The sequence below is a fragment of the Gasterosteus aculeatus genome, chromosome 2 (genome assembly GCF_964276395.1).
Source record: "Gasterosteus aculeatus chromosome 2, fGasAcu3.hap1.1, whole genome shotgun sequence".
Classification (NCBI taxonomy): domain Eukaryota; kingdom Metazoa; phylum Chordata; class Actinopteri; order Perciformes; family Gasterosteidae; genus Gasterosteus; species Gasterosteus aculeatus.
In genome coordinates, this window is record NC_135689.1 from 7,567,581 (window position 1) to 7,587,714 (window position 20,134).

Consider the following 20,134-nt stretch of genomic DNA (forward strand, 5'->3'; position numbering starts at 1 on the left):
ACGGTGGCTCCTGAGAGTTATCGGCTCTGCACTAATTGCTTGATTGTCTCACTATCTCACATTCCTGTGAAATGATTTTGACTGAAGCCTGAAACCGGTGTGTCTCCCTATCTGCACTTTAGTCACAACAGCAAGACCACAACCTGGCTGGACCCCCGACTCGCCAAGAAGGCCAAGCCTCCCGAGAAATGCGTCGAAGGAGGTGAGGCGATATCCGCGGATAGGCGGTGAGGTTTGCGTCTTTTAGCCATCAGTCCTCGCTGACCGGACACACTTTAGCCTCATCTCAACTCCCCGCTGCACGGAGCAGCGTCCACATCTCTGGATCTCTGATGAGGCCGCCGGCTAACAGACGGCGATTGAACACCCGAGCGGTCCTGGTCGACACAGTTGTGCCGGCGACACAGAACAAACCTCAAGTCCATCTACCGCTAATGGCTTCTGGGACACATGCGGGGAGCTCATCAGTGCAGCATCTTTCAAAAGGCAATTTCCCAGGTCCCCTCTTGCGTTAAAATCTCCACTGAGCAGCATGTGTTTGTCACACAGACGCAAAGACTCAGGCTGTTGCACACACACACACACACACACACACACACCGCTGGAAGGAAAGGCAGTTATGTTCCAGGGCGGCTATGTAACAACGACAGCGTTTCCTGCTTCTCTCCCTGCCTCTCCAGCAATATGCATTAAGCCCTGAACACACAGTGGTATAAAAATAAAAAAAAACAGACTCCTTTTTCCCAGGTGCAGGTGTGCATTCTGTGAGTCGAAGCACCACGGCTCGCTGCGTGTGTCCAATTGTCCGTGTGGCGCCTCAGCAGCATCTCAAACGATTCACATCTGTCCTCTCGCTCTCTGTTCTCCCACCAGAGCTGCCCTACGGTTGGGAAAAGATCGAGGACCCGCAGTTCGGCACCTACTACGTAGAGTGAGTAAACTTCTCCCGGGGCATAAGGGGACCCAGGGGGTTACCGCTGTGGATTGTGCTGGAAGTAAATAATGAGCCCTGCTGCTTGCTCATACTCTGTCCCCGTGTGTCTGTTGAGGTCTGAAGGTTCCGTCAAGTGGCAAAAATGTCAAAATTTACTTCCATGAACTGAAAACACGGCCAACTACCGGACTGGACGGGGCTGTGGTTTGCATGGCGTCGATCGCGGTGTAGCTACGTACTACAGCATATCCTGGCGTTTTGTCTATTTTGCGGTAAATGGGAACGGAATCGACTAACTGAACATGAGGCTTCAACGAAGAAGACCTGAAACTACTGGTTGAGTGTAAAATTGCACTTCTCAGAACCGATGGGTGTTCGTACCTCCCCATCGTCTGCAACACAAAGCCGTGCAGCTGAATTGCAGACGTGGACGAGGGCCATGTGTGAATGTTAAGGGCCCCGTGGGATATGTGAAAGTGGCATGTGCTATTGTCCATACGGTTGTTTCCCACAGTCCTGCAGAAACCAATAATGTCATCCCAGATAACACTGATGGTTTACAGCTTTGTGTGTGTGTTGTGTGTGTGCGTGTGAAAGAGAAGACAGTGAGGCAGCAACAGACAATGAAGGTTTAGGGTCCCTGAGAGGGAAACAAAGGGCGAGATTCCATTCAGATCAAGAGTGTAAACAAGGGGCACAATGTTCCATTTTTGTTTCACTACTGTGGTCGAACAGAGTGAGACCCGCAGGGAAGGGGGGATGTGGTGGCGGTGGGGGGGGGGGGGGGGCGCATCTTTATGCAAGAGGGTCACCGAGAGGCTGCCTCCTCCCTGTCTCCGTCCGGCAAATTTTGATTGCAAATGAACGGCCGAACGAGATGATCACAAACAAAACCCGAGGTGCCGGCGAAGCGAGGGGTGAGACGGTTCGACAGGGAGGAAATGAAAGCGAGGGAAATGTTTATCGCTCCAGCCTTAATGGGGAGGGAGGGTATCTCTGTGCGATGAGTCATGGGCAGCTTTTTCGCACGCACGCACACATCCACACATCAGCGCCTCAGCATGTGGCTGATTCTCGGCGCAGCATCAGTGCCTTTGGCCTTCCCGAGGTGCTGTCTCATGAGCGGGATTTACAACCGCTGGAGCTCATTACGCAGATGAGCTACCACTCTCTATTACCATCCAGCCGCTGAGGGACCTTTTATCCAGGTAGCGGGAAAGGTTTCGGCACACAGGTGTTAATTCTAAATGCTCAGTTAATTGTTTTTAGATTGCGTTTTAGTGTAAATTCCTCTGGCTATGGCTGCTGATCCTGAGAAAGCTGAGCTGTTTATTTTCAGCGCTGTTTAAGCAACGTCTACGTCTTCCTCTATTCACGGAGCATATTGTCCCTTCATCCGTGTGCAGTTGATTTAATCTTTTGATCCTGGGATTACAAAGCATTGAGCAAAGCGGACGATCACGGCAATGATCCTCTCGATCCAATTTTGAGTCTTTGAATTCACTGAGGGGGTCAATTCATCTTTTTTTATTTTTAGATATACTCTCAAGCCATCTTTTTGTGTTACACGGCTTAGACAGGTGTGGATTACTGGTTTAAATACTGTTTTAGAAAAACCTGTATGCTAGATCACATGCAGTCTACCCAGCATAGGTTCCCTTTAAATCCAGCACTCATAGTCAAATCACAAGTTTGCATGACAGGACAGCATCAGTGGACAAGCTGTGCTCTGTGAGGTCAGACATGAGACCACAGACAACAAAGAGACCTTATCTGGCATGTGATTAGTGGTATGGCAACAAAAACAGGATTCAATCATTCATTACCTTCAGTTTTATCCAACAACTGTGTCACAGTTCATCTTTTTCTTCATCCGCTGTTGTTATCCCTCTTCAGCCACATCAACCAGAAGACCCAGTTTGAGAATCCAGTGCAGGAGGCGAAGAGAAATTTGAGCGCTGACGTTCCAACTGCGGTACTGCTGCCAGCAGCCACACCCTCAGGTAACCACGCGCCGCGGAGCACAAATAACTGTTTCACGCAGCAGGTTGCAAGTAAGCAAAGATCAGCCATGGAATGAGATTATTCTCATCCTCTCACTGATTATTTATTATCACCTCCAATGTTATGTAACCAATGGCAAAGGGTAGAGGCGTTTTTCAAGCCAATGCATTTCTAAGTCTTTTTTTTGTTTACAGGTAAGAAGGTTGTCATGATACATTATTGCAATGTAGGATGACGTTAACGTAATAGACATTGATCTAGTGGTTTTACACACATCTTTCATCATGGTATATCTGTTTATATTGTTTACATTCATTGTCATGGTATATCGGTTTATATTGAGACCGAAGAACTCTCGCTTTAATTTATGTTCATGTTCAGGCTTTCAAAACTTTTTTTTTTGCGTTTTTTAGGGTTTTAGTCTAACCGGTCATCAGGGAAATAGACAGGAATCAAGATCATTTGCATGTTGCACTTTGAGAGAGAGAGAGAGAGAGAGAGAGAGAGAGAGAGCAACCAAAGTAACACATATAGAATGAATATTTTATTCTTGACTTCTTTAGTCTATTATTAGAACTGAATAGTGGCTGTAGGCCCTTATTAGACCAGGTTGCGCCAACAGGGATTCAGTTCGAAACCCAATTAGAAACTTTAAATAATCTCGTACCCAATTTAAAAAAAGAAATTGAATTAAGGGATTACATTTAATCCTCTCTATAAACCTACTATTGACATGGCAATTTCCTCAAAAAGCCAAATAATCAAGTTCCCCCGAAGAAAGTCAAGGAACACACTCAAACCAGTGGAGTTTTATGATGCTGCTGCAACATTTTTATCAAGATACCAGTTCAGTAGGGAGACCGTTATCGAGCTGAACTGGGAGAGAAAGGCTCTTTAATCATAATGGTAAAAAAGTGCTGTGTATTCATTTTCTATCATTTGGCCATGTTGACCAACATGTCTCCCTCCCTCAGATATAGAACTTCTCTACCAAGTAGAGTTATCATGAGCCTCTCACGACGAGGCTAATGTAGATAATCTGATTGGCCAAAAGCTTTTGATATTCATTCTGTGTTTTCCCTTCTCTCCCAGCCTTTCTAGCTGGGAGCAGTTTGAAGAAGCCCTTATTGAGACACTTAGCTTTTTTGTACAGTGAAGAAAAAAGACAAACATAATAAGGCATTAGATCTGTTATCCAAGCACTTTTATCATCTCCTCCACGCTGAGATGTCCGTCTGAAAGAGGATCCACCAGTTGACGCGCTGCCGATAAACAGCGATGCTATTCAATTTGATTAATGGAGCAGCGCTTCGCTGGTCGGCGGAATTCACTTTGACGAGTTGAAATAGGGAGAGCTCTGAGGTCTTTTACAAAAATGCTCTCGCCCCGGTCACTCACAGCAGTTCAGAGATCTCTTAAGAACAAAGAAACGGGAGGGCGACTTGAATGTGACCTATGATCATCAATATCATTTCTTCTGGGTATCTGTTCACCATTTTAGGATGCTGCGTGGATGTTCAAATCAGCCTATTTTCGGTCACCGGCGAAGCTGTGCCGTTGTGACAGGGGTGCCAATTGTTGTGCTCTCCTGTGCGCTCACACACACAAAGCGCGGCCGCATCAGTATTCACACCGGCCTCTGGATTTCAGACGGCCGCCGGACAGAACTGTCCGCCTCACTCTGTTGAACGCGGAAACGCCCGCCTCCCAGAGTCTCTGCAGTCCGCGGACGATATTTCCTCTGCCCACTGCCCCCCACCCCCTCTCCTCCCCACCTTCCCTACCCTGGTTAATGACAATTAACGGCTAGCAGCCCCCCCCCCCCCCCCGAGCCCTCGCGTGGCGGACGTACGTGAGGTGGCACCTAAACACTGTTTTGACAAGGCTGGCTCGCCTCACCTCTGAGACAATGCCACAGGAGCAAAGCGCAGCACTGTGCTCAGCCATAATTAACACGCTGACGGACCTGTCTGACATTTCATGTAATCAACTCACCGCCCCCCCCGCACACACACACACACACACACACACACCCCGCTCTGCCTTCACTCCTCTTGTCAGTGTTTCCTACATGAGGGAAACCTGTGAGAAACATTGCTGACAGCCAGTAGACACGCACGCACGCTCCCGCCTTAAATTTTCATGAGGAATTTCAAGCTATGCCTGCGTACCCTCGCACAACAGCAATCTAGAAAATATCTCTGATACAGTTGTCAGGAACCCTTTTTTTCTTATATTCAGAGCGGTCATGTTCATCAGCCAATTGCAACGCAATTATGCAAATCTCAATCCCCTGACACATGAGAGTAGGAAGAGGGGGGGGGGGGGTGCTTCTATCTGTACCGTCCCTAATGAGATTGATGTTCCTCCATCAGTGTGGGAACTGCCCAGCATGCACGGACACGGCACATGACTCCCAATCTCATAGGCTCACAGCACAGGGGAGGGTGGGCCGTCTCTCTTTCTGTCGAGGCTAACTCTGTTTCTCTCTGCCGTATTGCTCTTATCTTGCTATTTTACTCACACACACACACACACACACACACACACACACAGTCTATTAGAATTCCTATCGTCTCTTCTAAAAAGTCGTTCCATTTATTCATCCTGCAGGCACCACAAAGAAAACTTGCAATGAAAGGTTTGACCTTGATAATGCCAGCTTCAGGATTCATTTATCACTGCAGTGAGAAGAAACGCTGGTTTGCAGTGAGACTGGGGAAAAATGTAGAGATCTTGCAATAAGTGGATGTCCATTGGCTTTGCAAAAAAAAAAAAAGCTCCGGAGTTCTCTGAGTGTTCATGTAAATACCAGCAGTGAGTGACGTGCTGTCGGACACGTTGTCACAGTAAATGTTGATAAGATGGAGACACAAGCCACTTGGTTTTTCAGTTTCGCTTCATACCACAAGCTCATTTTCGCAGACGCCTGGATACTCAGGCCACATGGATGGTCCCGTTGCCTCTCACCGACCTCTCTCCTCCTTTTTCCCTCGTCATCCGTACAGCAGAGGAGCCCAGCAGGGGGGCGCGCGCCTTCACGCGAGATCCTTCCCAGCTGCAGGGCTCCATCCTGCAGGCCGCGCTTAGAAAAAGCTCCCAGGGCTTCGGGTTCACAATCATCGGAGGAGACCGACCCGACGAATTCCTTCAGGTGAAAAACGTCCTTCCCGATGGGCCCGCCGCGCATGACAACAAGATCGCCTCAGGTAGGTCCCCCCCTACCCCCCCTGTTTATCTATCTCGCTGTTTGGACTGCAGTTTGAAGCAATCCTACATAATGCAGAGTCATACAGGGAGTAAATGCTGGGAGTGTGAAGGAGAGGCTTTTTATTGTCATTCAATAAATTCAGTGTCACATTGCGGAACAGCTCTGGAAATAGGAAACTTCCAGCAATAAAGTGCATGTTCAGTTTATTGTTGACATCCAGATTTTATATACAGCCACATACAACGTATTGAGTATCCCTGCCAAGGCTGGTGGGTGACAGAGGCTGCTTATCTGCATAATGTTCTAATGCAGTAATCTGTAAAAGTGACATCCACGCTACATGTAGCTCCACTGGTGTGCTTTCTATATTCTCACTAGGGCCACATTAGCTCAATAAGTTCCCTTTTATTGGTGTATATATAAATACGGCTATCACTTGGCGATTGTAGTAATTTGAAAAACTGTCAGCGAAGCGCTTCAGGATTCACATTACAATGATATTGATTGCCTTGACAGCTCTTACAGCCACACCAGTGCTGCAGCTTTTGAGAATTAACATGAAAGTAGAACAGTGAGGGAGATTATTTTCAATGTTTCATTGCCCTTGAGAAGGACGGGAATTGATTAAAGCCCCAAAAACTAACGTATGTAATTAATTTTGTCGGGTAATAACAGGAATTATTCCACATTCTTCTGGATTTAAGACCTTCTGACTACAGGGCCGGAGCATTAACTACCACGGGTAGAATTTTTTTCATAGCTTAGGAGCCTTATTATCTTGTAGATGGTTGGTTATTAGTCAAGTCACTGGAAATATGTATAGTGGGGCATGAACAGGCACTACATTGGGATGTGAGCTCATTTCAGAGTTGAACCGGCGCGGTCTTATTGATTGCGTAGGTGGGTTGAATCCTCCACTGGGCTTTCAGCCAGCTAGCCAGTCAGCAACTTAGCTGCCCATCGAGGCCTACATCGAGGCCAAGGGTGAGGAGCCCCCACCCCCTCTCCTAAAGGAAGATGGAAGACGGGAATGGCTTGTCTTTGATCTTGCTCTATTTCATAGCCATGCTTGCCCTCTCCATTAAGAAGAACATCTTGGAATTTTCCAAAGGGAAGTTTTGCAGATTGCGCTTGAGCAATCCAGCATGATAATTAACGTAACATTTTTATTGTGATGACTTTTCATCGTTGTTCGTGTCCCTTTTTTATTGTCCCTCTCTGTTGATCATTTCACAAACATCTAAAAAGCCCTCTGTCCCTATAGGTGACGTCATCGTGGACATCAACGGGGCATGTGTGCTGGGGAAGACTCACGCTGATGTGGTGCAAATGTTCCAGTCCATCCCCATCAACCAGTACGTGGACATGGTCCTTTGCCGAGGCTACCCCCTGCCTGAGGACTCCAGCAGCACCGAGGAGTCCTCCAAGGACACTTCCCCGTCCCCCTCAGCCTCCACACAACAAGACCCCCACCAGACGATCCCAGATGGAGGAACCCTCTCCAGGCAGACTGCCGCCGTACCACCCATGACCAATGGTGGTCGCCACCACCACCACCACCACCATCACCACCAACAGCACCTTCCCCCCGTCCCCAACCAAGAAGGCCCCGACCCCACCCTGTTGCAGCCAGAGCTGGTGAGCGTGCCCTTGGTAAAAGGCCCGGGGGGGTTCGGCTTTGCCATCGCAGATTGCCCCCTGGGCCAAAAGGTGAAGATGATCCTGGACGCCCAGTGGTGCCGCGGCCTGCTGAAGGGCGACGTCATCAAGGAGATCAACCGTCAGAATGTCCAGACGTTGAGCCACTCCCAGGTGGTGGACATCCTCAAAGACCTCCCCGTGGGAAGCGAGGTCAGCGTGCTGGTGCTGAGGGGAGGTGAGTCGGCGGGAATTACCTAATCCTAAAGAGTACGTCGCAGACGGCGGGGGTTACAGTGCTGCCGCTGTGACATCTCTTCTGTCAAACCCCAGAGGTCTATATTAATCTAATCACGGTACTGTCTCCAACAACAAACAGGTGTTGGTGCCCAGAGTTAGACAGAGCTGTAGTCCCACGCTTCTTTTTCAATCCCTGACAAAGCCTCATCACGCCTACATTATTGTCTCTCTTGCTTTCACTTTTCCCAAAAGAAAGTAACGAATGAAACAACAGAGGCGAAAAGCCCGCCCGCGGGTTTGTGAAAATTGATTTCTTAAGAGAGAAAAGACAACTGCATACCACGTTGATAGAAGGTCTACTTAGTTGAGGAGGATTCCGTGTAACATGTAGCATGTTTTTAATTCATAAATAAGAGGTGAACTGTGGTTTTTCTCGAGATATTGCTGGGACACACAGATTCTCCCGATGTTAAATAAAGCAATTTCACGCTCTGGTTGACACCAACTTTGCATCCTCCACCGTGCAGCTTTCCCGAGCAGGGAGGAAGTCATCCTCAGTCACATGTTGAGCTGCGCTCAGAGAGAAGGAGTAGGCAGGGAGGAGAGACGGGGCATGGTGGCTAATCATTGCCCTTCGTCTAACTTGAGGCTCTCTCCGATTTGATGGGCTTGTTCCTTTTTGTCTTTACTGCAATGCAGTAGCCTAGATTCAAGAGCGTTGCACCCACATATCAGACAGAAAGGACTCTGTTCTGTGCTGCAAGGGGCTTTTTACCCGTCTTTTGGGGACATTGATCATATTGTGGGGAAGCGCCTATGGGGACAGTCCCACTATGTATATCATGACGTATTAAGGAGAAGACGAGGTTTATGGTTTGGAATGCGGGTGGCCAGGATTTTTTCAGCCTCAGCCCGACAATCAAACAAAAAGTTCCATAATCATCCAAATTCAGTTGCAACTAAACCCCAGCAATTAGCTTTCCTTTTATTAGTTGGTTCTTATCATCAAACTGTACATTTATCCAAATATATGTTACGTGTGTGCTGCAATTATTTGATGCATTGCTGGTAAAACCACCCTTACTTTTGAAGGAGTTATGCATTTGTGAGACTGGGAGTTCTGAGCATCTTCTGGAGTAAAATGTGTCCCAGCGCTGTAGTTGGTGTATGACTAATGACTCTAATGATAATAATATACTCTAATTAAGTCCCTAGCTCCTCTATGTATTTAGAAAAATAATGAATTAATATTCTGCAAGGCATTCATCCCAACCAAACTATTTAGACCGTTTGGTTATGAAAAGCTGCAGACAGTGAGAGCAGTCAAACAGCTGGCACGTCCAACGCACAGAAGCAGCATGCACGCTTCCCACAGCACAGCCCAAGGGTCACCTCTGTGTCCCCCATCCCGTGGCGACACGTTGCTGTATTGCTAGTGTATACTGCCCCCTACTGGTTGGATTGGACCGTGGCTCGCTGTCAGAGATGAAAGCGAGAGAGATGTCTATCAGTCATCTTCTGTACTGCTTAACGTCAGCGTGTTGCGGGGGGACGTGGTGGAGTCAGTCCCAGCTAACCGACATACAGACAGACATTCATTTACTCTCACATTCTCGTCTGAGCAATTAAGAGCAATTAACCTGAGCCGCAGGGCATTACTCCATCTGTTAGAATAGATCTTTGTTGTTGTTTGCCGGATGAATTTAGTTCAGAATCTAACATCCGCCTCCACCGCTCTGCTTACAGGTCACACATCTCCTGTGAAATCACTAAAACCAGTAAGTTGAAGCGTCTGTTTGTTTTTCCCATTTTGTTGGACAAAACATAAAAGAAAACACTGATAAAACTGCAGCTGACTTATTTCGTAGAAAATGGTTTTACTTGGTAACACACCAGCGCCTGTGTGTGTGTGTGTGTGTGTGTGTGTGTGTGTGTGTGTGTGTGTGTGTGTGTGTGTGTGTGTGTCTGCGTGCGCTTTTGGAGGCTGTTGTTACTTACATTATTCAGTGAGCCAACATTAGCCGGGCTGTTATTTCTGGAACTGCATGTGGGTAAATATGCCGGCTTCTGGCAACTTAACATCCCTCTGTGCACGGGTGTTTAAGATGATACGCCATGTTCAACAGCTCGTTCCATGCTGCACTCTTAAAATAGGAGCTGAGGCAGCAACAAGCTTACTCATGCAGTTTTAATGGTTAGATCCCAATGAGTGCGTGCACTATTTAAAATAGATGAATATAATATTTAGCAAATTCTCCCGAATTAGCTACAACTATAATATATCATGCCATGGATTACAGTTTACAACTAATAAGCATGATTAGATATACATTTGAGTAAATTGAGTGATTTGTTATTAGTATTAACTAACTATCCAATAATGTATGCTACTTTCTGTCATCAGTTTGTGTAATATGAATTCATTTGTATTGTATCTTAGCTGATAAAAGCCAATATCAATAACATTCAGATTACATAAGTAAACTATTTATTTAAGAGTTTATTTGATAATCTACTACTACTGTGTATTCAAATAGCATACAAAATGTTACATTGTGTAACATGACAAATTAACAATGATGGTATATTCTTAATAAATAATTAGTAAACCTTATAATTTAGGAGGGCATTTACAGTTTTCTTAAAAGTATGTTTTTTGTAATGATTCATAGTCACAGTTCACTGCTCTTTGTTGCAGTGCACCGCTCCCATGTCCCAAGCATTATCCCAGCCTACTTCTCAACACGCTGCCCAGCCGATGCCTCATCCCAGCTCCCAGCCCGCCGCACAGCCGCCGCCGCAGCAGGAGATACTTAGCAGCATAGAGGCCCTCGGGCCCTCTGAGTTGGTCCCCAACCCGCTGCCTTTCCCTGCCAACACGCTGCGCGTGTCTTCGCCCAAGCCGGACGCATCTGAGCTCTACATCAAGTCCAAGGCCTTGCTTGACAGCAAACGTAGGTTCACACAATAAAAGCTGTGTTTGTATGTTACGCCCCGCGGAACCCTGTTGAATCCAGGGGACCGGCCACTCGTCACCGTTACAACATGGTCTTGGATGGATGACGAGAGCTTCAACTTATTTCAATCATTTATTCTATCTGCATGTGAATTTTTAAAAATGTCATAGTATTTCCCGCAACTTCGTTTGACAATGGATGTCTGTATCCCTCTGTTATCTCAGAAATATCTTCTAAAATGATATAATCTATTCATTCATTGTCTTACACTCCATCAAACGATGTACACATTGCACAGCAACACGTAATCCACAAACACCATTACTCCTGTGTCCCTTCACTCTTCTCTCCCCTCTGCAGCTCCCAACACCAAGGACCTGGATGTGTTCATCAAAAGAAACCAGGAGTCGGGGTTCGGCTTCAGAGTCCTCGGGGGCGAGGGGCCGGATCAGCCGGTAGGTTGCAGCTCAGGCACATCGATATTACAGCTGAATTCAGTTAAATTAACAGATTTGCTGCTGTCGCTACGGGACAGTAGGAAAATAGATTGTTAAAGTAAAGAGAGCAAACCTCCACACGAAAGAACACAAGAACTCAAACGCTCAAAGCGACTTAAAAGGATTTCGAGTGACTCCCAAGTTGTCCCTCCGGCTCGGATCGGCGCCTCAAGCTGTTCCTCTCGTGTCCTCCACAGGTCTACATCGGCGCCATCGTGCCGCTCGGTGCGGCCGAGAAGGACGGGCGCCTGCGAGCGGGGGACGAGCTCCTCTGTATTGACGGCGTGCCAGTCAAGGGCAAATCCCACAAGCAGGTGCTCGAGCTGATGACCAACGCTGCCCGCAACGGCCAAGTCTTGCTCACGGTCCGCAGGAAACTCACACAAACGGGTGGGTCTGCGTTTGCATAAGCAGCTCTATATTTATCTGAGAGAAGTCGTCGCTTTTTAGCCACGGTTTATTGTTTTGACCCTTTGTCTGGATCAGCATGCCGGAGGAGCTCCTCCGAGCAGAAGCTTTGATCTGGGATCGTTTGTTCGCTAATCTTTTAAACGCCGTTGTGGGTGGCTTCCTTAAAAGTGAATCGATCATGACTTTCATGCAGACTTCTTCCCGTGAAGAAGGATTCCGTTTTGATAGATGATTCTGCATTTACTTTTATTACAAGACAGTGAATGGAGAATTTTCATCCACCAACAAGGACAATAGAAAGCTGCAAACACGGCTTTGCTCTGCGTTTATCTTTCAAGGCTAATAGGAGCCATGCGAAGGGCAATGAGGATTAGATCAGCTGGTAGAGTCGATTTACATCTCAAAGGAGGAAAAAATAGAATATGCTGCGTTTTCTTTTACATCAACGCAAACCCCTGCTGCATTCAGGCTTGTTTACCCCCACAAATAACAACTGCTTGAATGGCACCAGCACTTTTTGGAATTACTTCAGATTTGATGTATCGCAACAACAGCTTTGAAACTGAAGTTGCAGAAATTGGGCATCAATCATGTGAGGCTCTTTGCTTTCAAACGCTGCGGTTTAGAAAGAGATTTCCTGATGCCGGCTGACAAAACAGGGACGCGGCAAAACAAACATAGATCAGCGTGTCCACGTGAATAACAAAGTGTAAAGGGCTTTCATCTCACATGTTGAGTTGACGGTTATATCTTGTGTGTTCAATAAACACAGCAGAAAGTCTTCCCTTAAAGCCGCTGTGCTTAGGGATTATTTGTGAACGTTGTGACGAATAATTGTTAATAGATGGAAGTGTATGACGTCTTAATCAGAATGCCATGTCCGGATTGCAAATTGTATAATTATTTTAGACGAGCTGACTGATCCCCTGGTGTTTCTGTGCGTCGTCCCACGTCAGACGGGGAAGAAGAGGAGAGCGCTCAGCAGCCCCCGCGAGTAGCATCCGCCCTGGTCAACAGCTCTCCCAAGATGCCGCGGGTCGAGGTTCCGGATGCCGTCCAGTCGTCTCGGCCGGAGTGCTTCGACGTCACTCTGCAGCGCAAAGACAACGAGGGCTTCGGCTTTGTCATCCTGACGTCAAAGAACAAGCCCCCACCCGGAGGTGAGAAATCGAGAAGACAGGCACCTTTTAATAACAGTGTTATATATTAATAACTGAACTGTTATTTGATGGAAAATAGGCAATACAATTTCTCTGTATTTGTCTACGTTTCCAAAACGGATCGAAAAAACATTTGCGCCATGTTTCTAGGAATAAAATGTTTTATGACTCATAAATAATATATGAACAAACCCTTCTGTAGAATATAGATACGAATGAATGAATATTATGAGGGTAATTTTAGGTTATCCATTATTCCCCTCCTTAATTAAATGTAACATCTCTGGTGAACACATAACTTTAGATTTAATGCCGTCTAAATGTCATCTTGTCTTTTGTTTATGACCTTCAAAACTAATGACATTCCCAACGGACGTCTTTAGTGCTAATTAGCAAATGTAAGCATGCTGGCACGGTCACTCAGAATGTTAACACCGCCATCACCGTGAGGCGTTAGCATGTGTGCGTTAGCATTTAGCTCGCAGGGCCGCTGTATCAAGCTGTACTCTACAGCTGCTGTCTCCTCCTCCTATTTGTCCCCATTCTGTCCAGGTGTTTTATGTAACACCATAACTCACTGAATTAGGTTTTGATTTATCTGTGCTTCCCTGTTTCAGTTATACCTCACAAGATTGGGCGTATTATCGAGGGCAGCCCCACCGACCGCATAGGTCAGATGAAAGTGGGGGACCGTATCTCCGCTGTCAACGACCTCTCCATCATGGAGCTGTCGCACAACGATATTGTCCAGCTCATCAAAGACGCCGGCAATTGTGTCACCCTCACTGTCGTGCCGGAAGACGGTAGGTGTGGCAAAGAGAATGTATTTAAGTGGCCAAAAGGAGGCTTTGAAATTGCTTTGTGGGGTCCGATAGCAGATCACAAGATCTGAGCGTCATTATCAATGTTTGTGTCGTGTTTGTTTGTTTACAGACAGTGCTCCTCCGTCTGGAACAAATTCAGCCAAGCAGAGCCCTTCGGCACAACACAGAGCTATGGGCCAGCAGCCTCCCAGCTATCCAGACAGGTACACAAATACACACACACGTACTCCCATACGAGCGAAGGCATTCACACAAGCTCCTCCGGCCAGCATCCCGCAGGAAGGAAGTCTAATACAGCCGCTGTCAACAAAATCTGCCCAAATCCTCTCCAAGCGGCCTCTGGCCTGTGCTACAATGTGGCCCATTAGCATCTCCTGTGGCCCTCACTTGCCTGGTTATCCGGAAAGACAGAACCCCCCCCTCCCCTCCCCACACACACCCCCATGGTCACTGCTTAGATGGCGAAGCAAAGAAAAAGAGAGATTATTAGGGAGTCTCCCTTCCTCTTTGAGGTTTCTTTTCAAACAGGATTACCTGCGTCAAACTTTTTTAATCCATTGCTGAGGCAGCAATTCTCCACCGTTGTTCTTTTGCCCCGCAGCCGTTCCTTCTTGCTGCCTATTAGCACGTGTTCCCCTTCTCCTCATCCAGCCCCCTGTCCATTCCTCGGCGGTACCCTCTCTCCTCTCCCTCTAATCTCCCAAAACATGCCTGGGGTCAGCTCGGGCCGGCCATGAGCCGCGGCAGTCAGCTGGGCTGCATTAACGCTTCTCCATGCTGGAGCTGCTAAGACGGCCTGGACTCTTTCAGAGAGTGCGTCGGGTTGCCCCACGAAGGCATAATGAGCTGTGCAGAGCGTTAAAGTCTGCCCTCTTTGTCTTCCTGTATAAGCAACGTGGCTCACAAGCCGACAGGAGGGGGCACAAGCTGCTACGCTGAAGGCGTGGCAGAGTTTGGGTGATACTAAACGGCGCCTTAAATCTTCCCTTCGCAATGCTGATACCTTTACTGCTGTAGTTTACTGTAGTTCACACACAGGCATTACTGCAGAACTGTACCTAGTAATGATATTTCGTTATTTTATTATTTCATACATGTTCTCATCTCAAAATGAGCCAAACACCACTAAACATATTTCATATCCACAATATGTTGTCCACATTATAATGTGTGTGCATGTGGTCTTTTGGGGGGTAGAAATGGTGATACGGAGGTGAGGAACTCTTTCCCACCAAGCGAGATGGGAACATTCATCATGTCGGGCTCCAAGCAGGTAAGAATATAGCCAGAACTACCTAAAGCTGGCTCATTATATCACCGTGTTTGTAGGTTACTCATTCGGCTCCGGTGTCTACTGATCGATTCTTAATCTGAGGGCTGTCACCTTACGAACTGATCACACTAAATGCAACATTCATCTCATGTCTGACAAGACCATGTCCTGGTCTCAAAAGTCTCATATATCTGACTGTGAACTACAGGGCTGCTTTGTGGAGCTGGACCGCAGTCAGAGAGGCTTCGGCTTCAGTCTGAGAGGTGGGAAGGAGTATAACATGGGCCTGTTCATCCTGCGGCTGGCTGAGGACGGACCTGCTCTTAGAGACGGCAGGATACATGTGAGTTTAAGGATTTTTACCCTTTTTTATCCACTCACTAAGACTACTTTGCACTATTGCATTTTAAACGAAATGTAGCCATTCTTACACTGTGTGTGCAATCCAGACCGATATAACTGCATCCAAAGTTCACTCCTATTATTGTTTTAATCTTATTTCTTTGTCTTTTTTTTAAATGTGTGATCCAAATCTAATCATGCCATCATTTGGGGTCCAAAGAAGGGAGACTTTCTTTGCAGCAATAAAAGGCATTTTTGCTAGACATGTAACGTGCACATTAAGAACGGATGCTATCTGCACCACAGGTTGGAGACCAGATAGTGGAGATCAACGGCGAGGCCACCCAGGGCATCACGCACACTCGGGCAATTGAACTGATCCAAGCAGGAGGCAGTAAAGTGCATCTGCTGCTTCGACCTGGCCAGGGCCTGGTCCCCGATCACAGTGAGTGACTGCTGGCGGGCCGCACGCATATAGATCCACACGTTAGCATAGGAACCGCACATATGCAGGGTGCTGACTTTTTTTTTTTATTCTTATGCATGTGTTGCTTCTCTTGACTGTTCTCTCCTGTCATTCTCACCTCTATCTTTTATCTGTGCTCTCTATCTGCTCCTGTTTTCTGCACTGGCACGGCCGTCTATTTCTACCTATTTATCTTTTCCCTCCTTTAGGTCAGAACTCTTCTTCCACCCTGTGCTTCTACATGAAACCAGAGCATCACTAAAGGCCTCACTGCTTTTCTTGGTCTGTCCCTAATGACCTTGGTAAACCTTGTACTTCTTGTACTTCTTGTACCTTTATGACTTCTCCTTTAAAAAGTGATTCATCGCCCAGAGTTAAGTGTCGTTCTCTTTCCCTTCCTTCATCCCCGTGATCAATTTGAAATGGTCAGTTAGCAGAGTTACTCTTGCCTCAGAGGGCTGAACCAAAGCAGTGAATTCTACAAGAACTAACAGACCTGCAGGAGGGCTGGGGGGGAGGGGGGGGCTTCGGGGCTCTGCAAGTGATTTTAAGGGTATTGCAAAAGATGGGATGCCACTGAACACACACCTCCCCCATAATTAAGATGCAGAGCTGAAAAAAACGTTTACTAAATATTCAGTTTACTCAATATCAGTGAGCGACAAGCGGTAAAGGGATTTGTGTGCATTCACTGGCATCAACCTTTCAATCCAAAGACCACAATATAATGAATTTCTAGTTGTTGCTCCTAGAAATCCAAACTCATTTCAGCACGACTAAGTCCATCGCTCTTCATTTTTTTTTCCTCTCTCTCTGGTTTTCTGCTCCATATATCTGCTCCGAATCACAGCTTTGCAATTCTTATCAGCTTGAAGGGAAATTGAAACGTCAGTGTTGGGTGAACACAATCACCTTTTCCATTGGTGGCTGTCGTCGGTTGATACATATCTCAAACAGAGGGTTATTACAGAAAGTGGGCATGGTGAACTTTTTATTTTCCCAATTAAGGATATGGTTCTTTCCTTGCATGACATATTTAATTACATTTGTATCAAACATGCAAAATATCCAATGTAAGGGATATTTCAGCCAACGCAGATCCTTGTTGCACATGCAGTGTTTTCTTCTTTTCTTACTTCCCGTTGTTTGTTTCTCAGGTTCGAAGGACAAAGTTACTATTCCAAGCTCTAGCTTTCCCAGACTTTCCGAATCTGACGGCCACTCGTCTCCCGTCTCTCCAGCCTCTGTCTTTCTCTCTACCTCGGAACCGTCCCCATCTTCACCCAAAACCATCGGCCCCGATGAGTTCTCTGGGGCGGATCACGGGGCCCCCGGGTCCCCTGGCGCTGGGCAGGAGCACGGTAGACAGGCGAACAGACCAAGAGGGCAAAAGCTCTCTGAACACAACCACTCGCATACCACCAACCCCAGCAGCAAGGCGGCTAGTCCCAAGAGAGGCACTGAAGGCCGGGTAGATCACAAAGAGCGCTCAGAGAGCCCCCGAAAAACTGAGCGAGGCTTCGGCGGATCCCTGGAGGACGTAAGGAAGGACAGAAAAGGCCAAGGGCAGAGAGAACACCGATCCTCCAGCCCCAGAAAGAGGGAACAGGAACCTGCTGTGCCTCTGAACCTGGACGAGCCCCAGAGCCCCCGGCGTCCAGCTGGCCAACAGCCCAGGATTGCTTCTGGAGAAGAGAAGGACCGGGGGTACGAGGAGGAGCATGTAGCCCACAGGCAGGAGAGGGCAGCTACGGAGATTGGAGACAAAAGTTTGGGGACCAGTGAGCGACACAAGAAGAGCAAAAGGGCTGAGCTAGAGGCGGCGGCGCATAAACCCCATTCCCACATGCACAGGGAGCGGGCCGCGCTGGACGGCGATGGTGGCACCCTGAACCGGAAGAGTAGAAGAGAGAAGGGGGATAAGGATGCTCGGGAAAGCAAGCACCATGGGCCAACTGAAGAAGAGGATAGAAAGGATCCGAGAGGGTCAAGCAGTAGCCTCCAGGACCCCAGCTGCAACGGGACCACCACCACCAGCAGCAAGAAGTCTCCCATCACCCCTGGTCCGTGGAAAGTTCCCAGTTCTGCCAAAATCCAGTCCCAAGTGGACAAAACATACGCAGATGTCTGATCGCCCTCCCGCAATTCACTGTGTTTATGAAGAAAAAGCTGAGCCCCTGAAAGATGGACATCCAGAACGGAAGGATTTTTTTGTTTTTGTTGCAACTTCTGACAAGGCAGATCACTGTGTAACCAGCAACATAGCTTCTCATTGCTCATATATATTTTTGTCACACAGTTTGCCTCGGTCGGTCAGTTTGCATCGAGCTGCTGACGTCAGATCTGACATGCATGCTTGCACCTGCCTGAGTCTTTGTGCAGTACGATGATGCGAGGACATGCGTGAAGCAGCAGGACGCGACGCTGACGTCTATTTTTGTGCCAGTCAGAGACTCCGGTTTAAAAAGAAGCTGCACTCACTGTGAGCGGGTTTGTGGGTTACGAGAGGAACTGCTCTCCCTGTCTACCGGCCGCGCTGAAGGATCCTGCTTTTCTTTTTTGTTTTTCGAAGATTTAAGACATCGTCGTGCAGTGACTTTTTCTCCCTGAGACTGTAGCTGTCACTATTGGATGTTAGTAGAACGGGAGACGGTTCAGTTTCTCTAATACGTCTGTTTCCCGAGAGCCCGACTAAAGTTGTGAGCGGTTCGAGCGACTCTCTTCCTGCACACGAACGAGACTCTATGATCCCATCAGCTTCCCAGAATACCCCTGAGCTTTATATGCATCAATCAGCAGACCGGATACTTGTGGTTATAGTTCTAATGTTTGTTACATGTGTGTTAGTAATGAAGCATAATGTAATTTATTGAAATGATATGTAGACAAAAAACAATTAGTACACATATCCAGGCTGAGTCATTTCACCTTTTGATGTGGACTTATTGATAGAAATAGAATGTGTAGACAGGCATGGACGTCTAAAATAATCCCACTATGGAATCTATACATTCTACTTCTAAGACATAACGGTGTAAATGGTCACACAAGGCCGACTCATAATGTTGTCTCCTGTCAGCAGCACTGTATTTTAGGTCCCGTGGCTATGTGCATAGGTATACAAGCAGACTGGTAGACCTGTGTATTTTAGGTATCGCTGTAGCATCGACTATACTCAATCTGAAAAATATATTCTTTCACGAAATGATTTCACCTATTGACACATCATTTAGATGAGTTGAGTGAACGGGAGCTTGATTGTACGAAGTGGCAAGTCTGCCTTCAACTTATAAGAGATCTTGTATTTTTGTCATCACAAATATAGGCACAACAAATATTGTTCCTCCTAACCTCTAAATCTATTTTTGCTTATTTTTATGTAGTATATGACCCAATGTAATGTGAGGGGGGGGGGGGGTGTAACTAAATGTTTGCTTAACTGTTCGTTGTTACATGGCTGTCACGTTTGTGTTTTAATTAAAACTCCCCCAGAATGCAGTTCATTTTCCACACAAAGCGGGGAAGTCTTCCTCAACAATAGCTCAACTGCTATTTGAATATACACTAAGTAAAGTTGATTCAATTAAAATGAATAGGGATTAAAAGCCCAAATCAAAACAAATACATAGATACATTATATTTATAATTTATTTGGATCAGTCGCGCACTCCCAGACCAAATTAGTGTTGTTTGAACGTCGCTACTGTGGAGTACAGAGACACCTAGTGGTTCATATGTTCCTGTTCATAAACTCTTCCTGCTCAGCCTGGGTGAGGATCACAAGTAACACATGCATCTCTCAGTCTGTGAGACCACTTACTAATTTATTGTCCACTTTATTGTTGACATGATGGGCTACTGTTTACTGTCTTCTATTTACTTTTCATGACATTACCATGTATGATACTGTGGCCTTGCATTGCTCATATATATATATATTATTTTTAGTTTTGACATGGTAGTTGTAAATGTTTATAAATTGTACAGCACCTGTAAAAATATTTGCCTTCATGCTGAAAAAAAAATCCCCTGTAAATTGTTTCATTATTTTTTTAATTAAGGGAGCTGAGAGTAAAATATATATAAAATGGGTGAAAAGTAATAATGTGGTCATGGCATTCTATTCATGCACTGATAAATAAAGGTTTACTGAATACGCACGAGTGCATTTTTTTCC

The 20,134-nt window shown here is 46.5% G+C and overlaps 1 protein-coding gene across 2 annotated transcripts in view; it reads left to right on the top strand.

Annotated features, from left to right (window-relative positions):
* magi3a (membrane associated guanylate kinase, WW and PDZ domain containing 3a) overlaps positions 1-20,114 on the top strand; it is an 83,153-nt gene extending 63,039 nt beyond the window's left edge. The window contains exons 6-21 of one of the 2 annotated variants that reach the window (XM_078089728.1): positions 123-202; positions 874-931; positions 2,831-2,937; positions 5,947-6,147; positions 7,414-8,025; positions 9,774-9,805; positions 10,726-10,981; positions 11,345-11,439; positions 11,679-11,871; positions 12,849-13,052; positions 13,670-13,855; positions 13,986-14,079; positions 15,074-15,149; positions 15,358-15,492; positions 15,798-15,936; positions 17,115-20,114. In XM_078089728.1, the coding sequence (XP_077945854.1) occupies positions 123-202; positions 874-931; positions 2,831-2,937; positions 5,947-6,147; positions 7,414-8,025; positions 9,774-9,805; positions 10,726-10,981; positions 11,345-11,439; positions 11,679-11,871; positions 12,849-13,052; positions 13,670-13,855; positions 13,986-14,079; positions 15,074-15,149; positions 15,358-15,492; positions 15,798-15,936; positions 17,115-18,088 (3,442 nt within the window). In that variant the 3' untranslated portion in view covers positions 18,089-20,114. Of the gene's footprint in view, positions 1-122; positions 203-873; positions 932-2,830; positions 2,938-5,946; positions 6,148-7,413; positions 8,026-9,773; positions 9,806-10,725; positions 10,982-11,344; positions 11,440-11,678; positions 11,872-12,848; positions 13,053-13,669; positions 13,856-13,985; positions 14,080-15,073; positions 15,282-15,357; positions 15,493-15,797; positions 15,937-17,114 lie in introns of those variants that run through there. The other variant, XM_078089723.1, reaches the window with a different exon arrangement.
* The last annotated feature ends 20 nt before the right edge of the window (positions 20,115-20,134 follow it).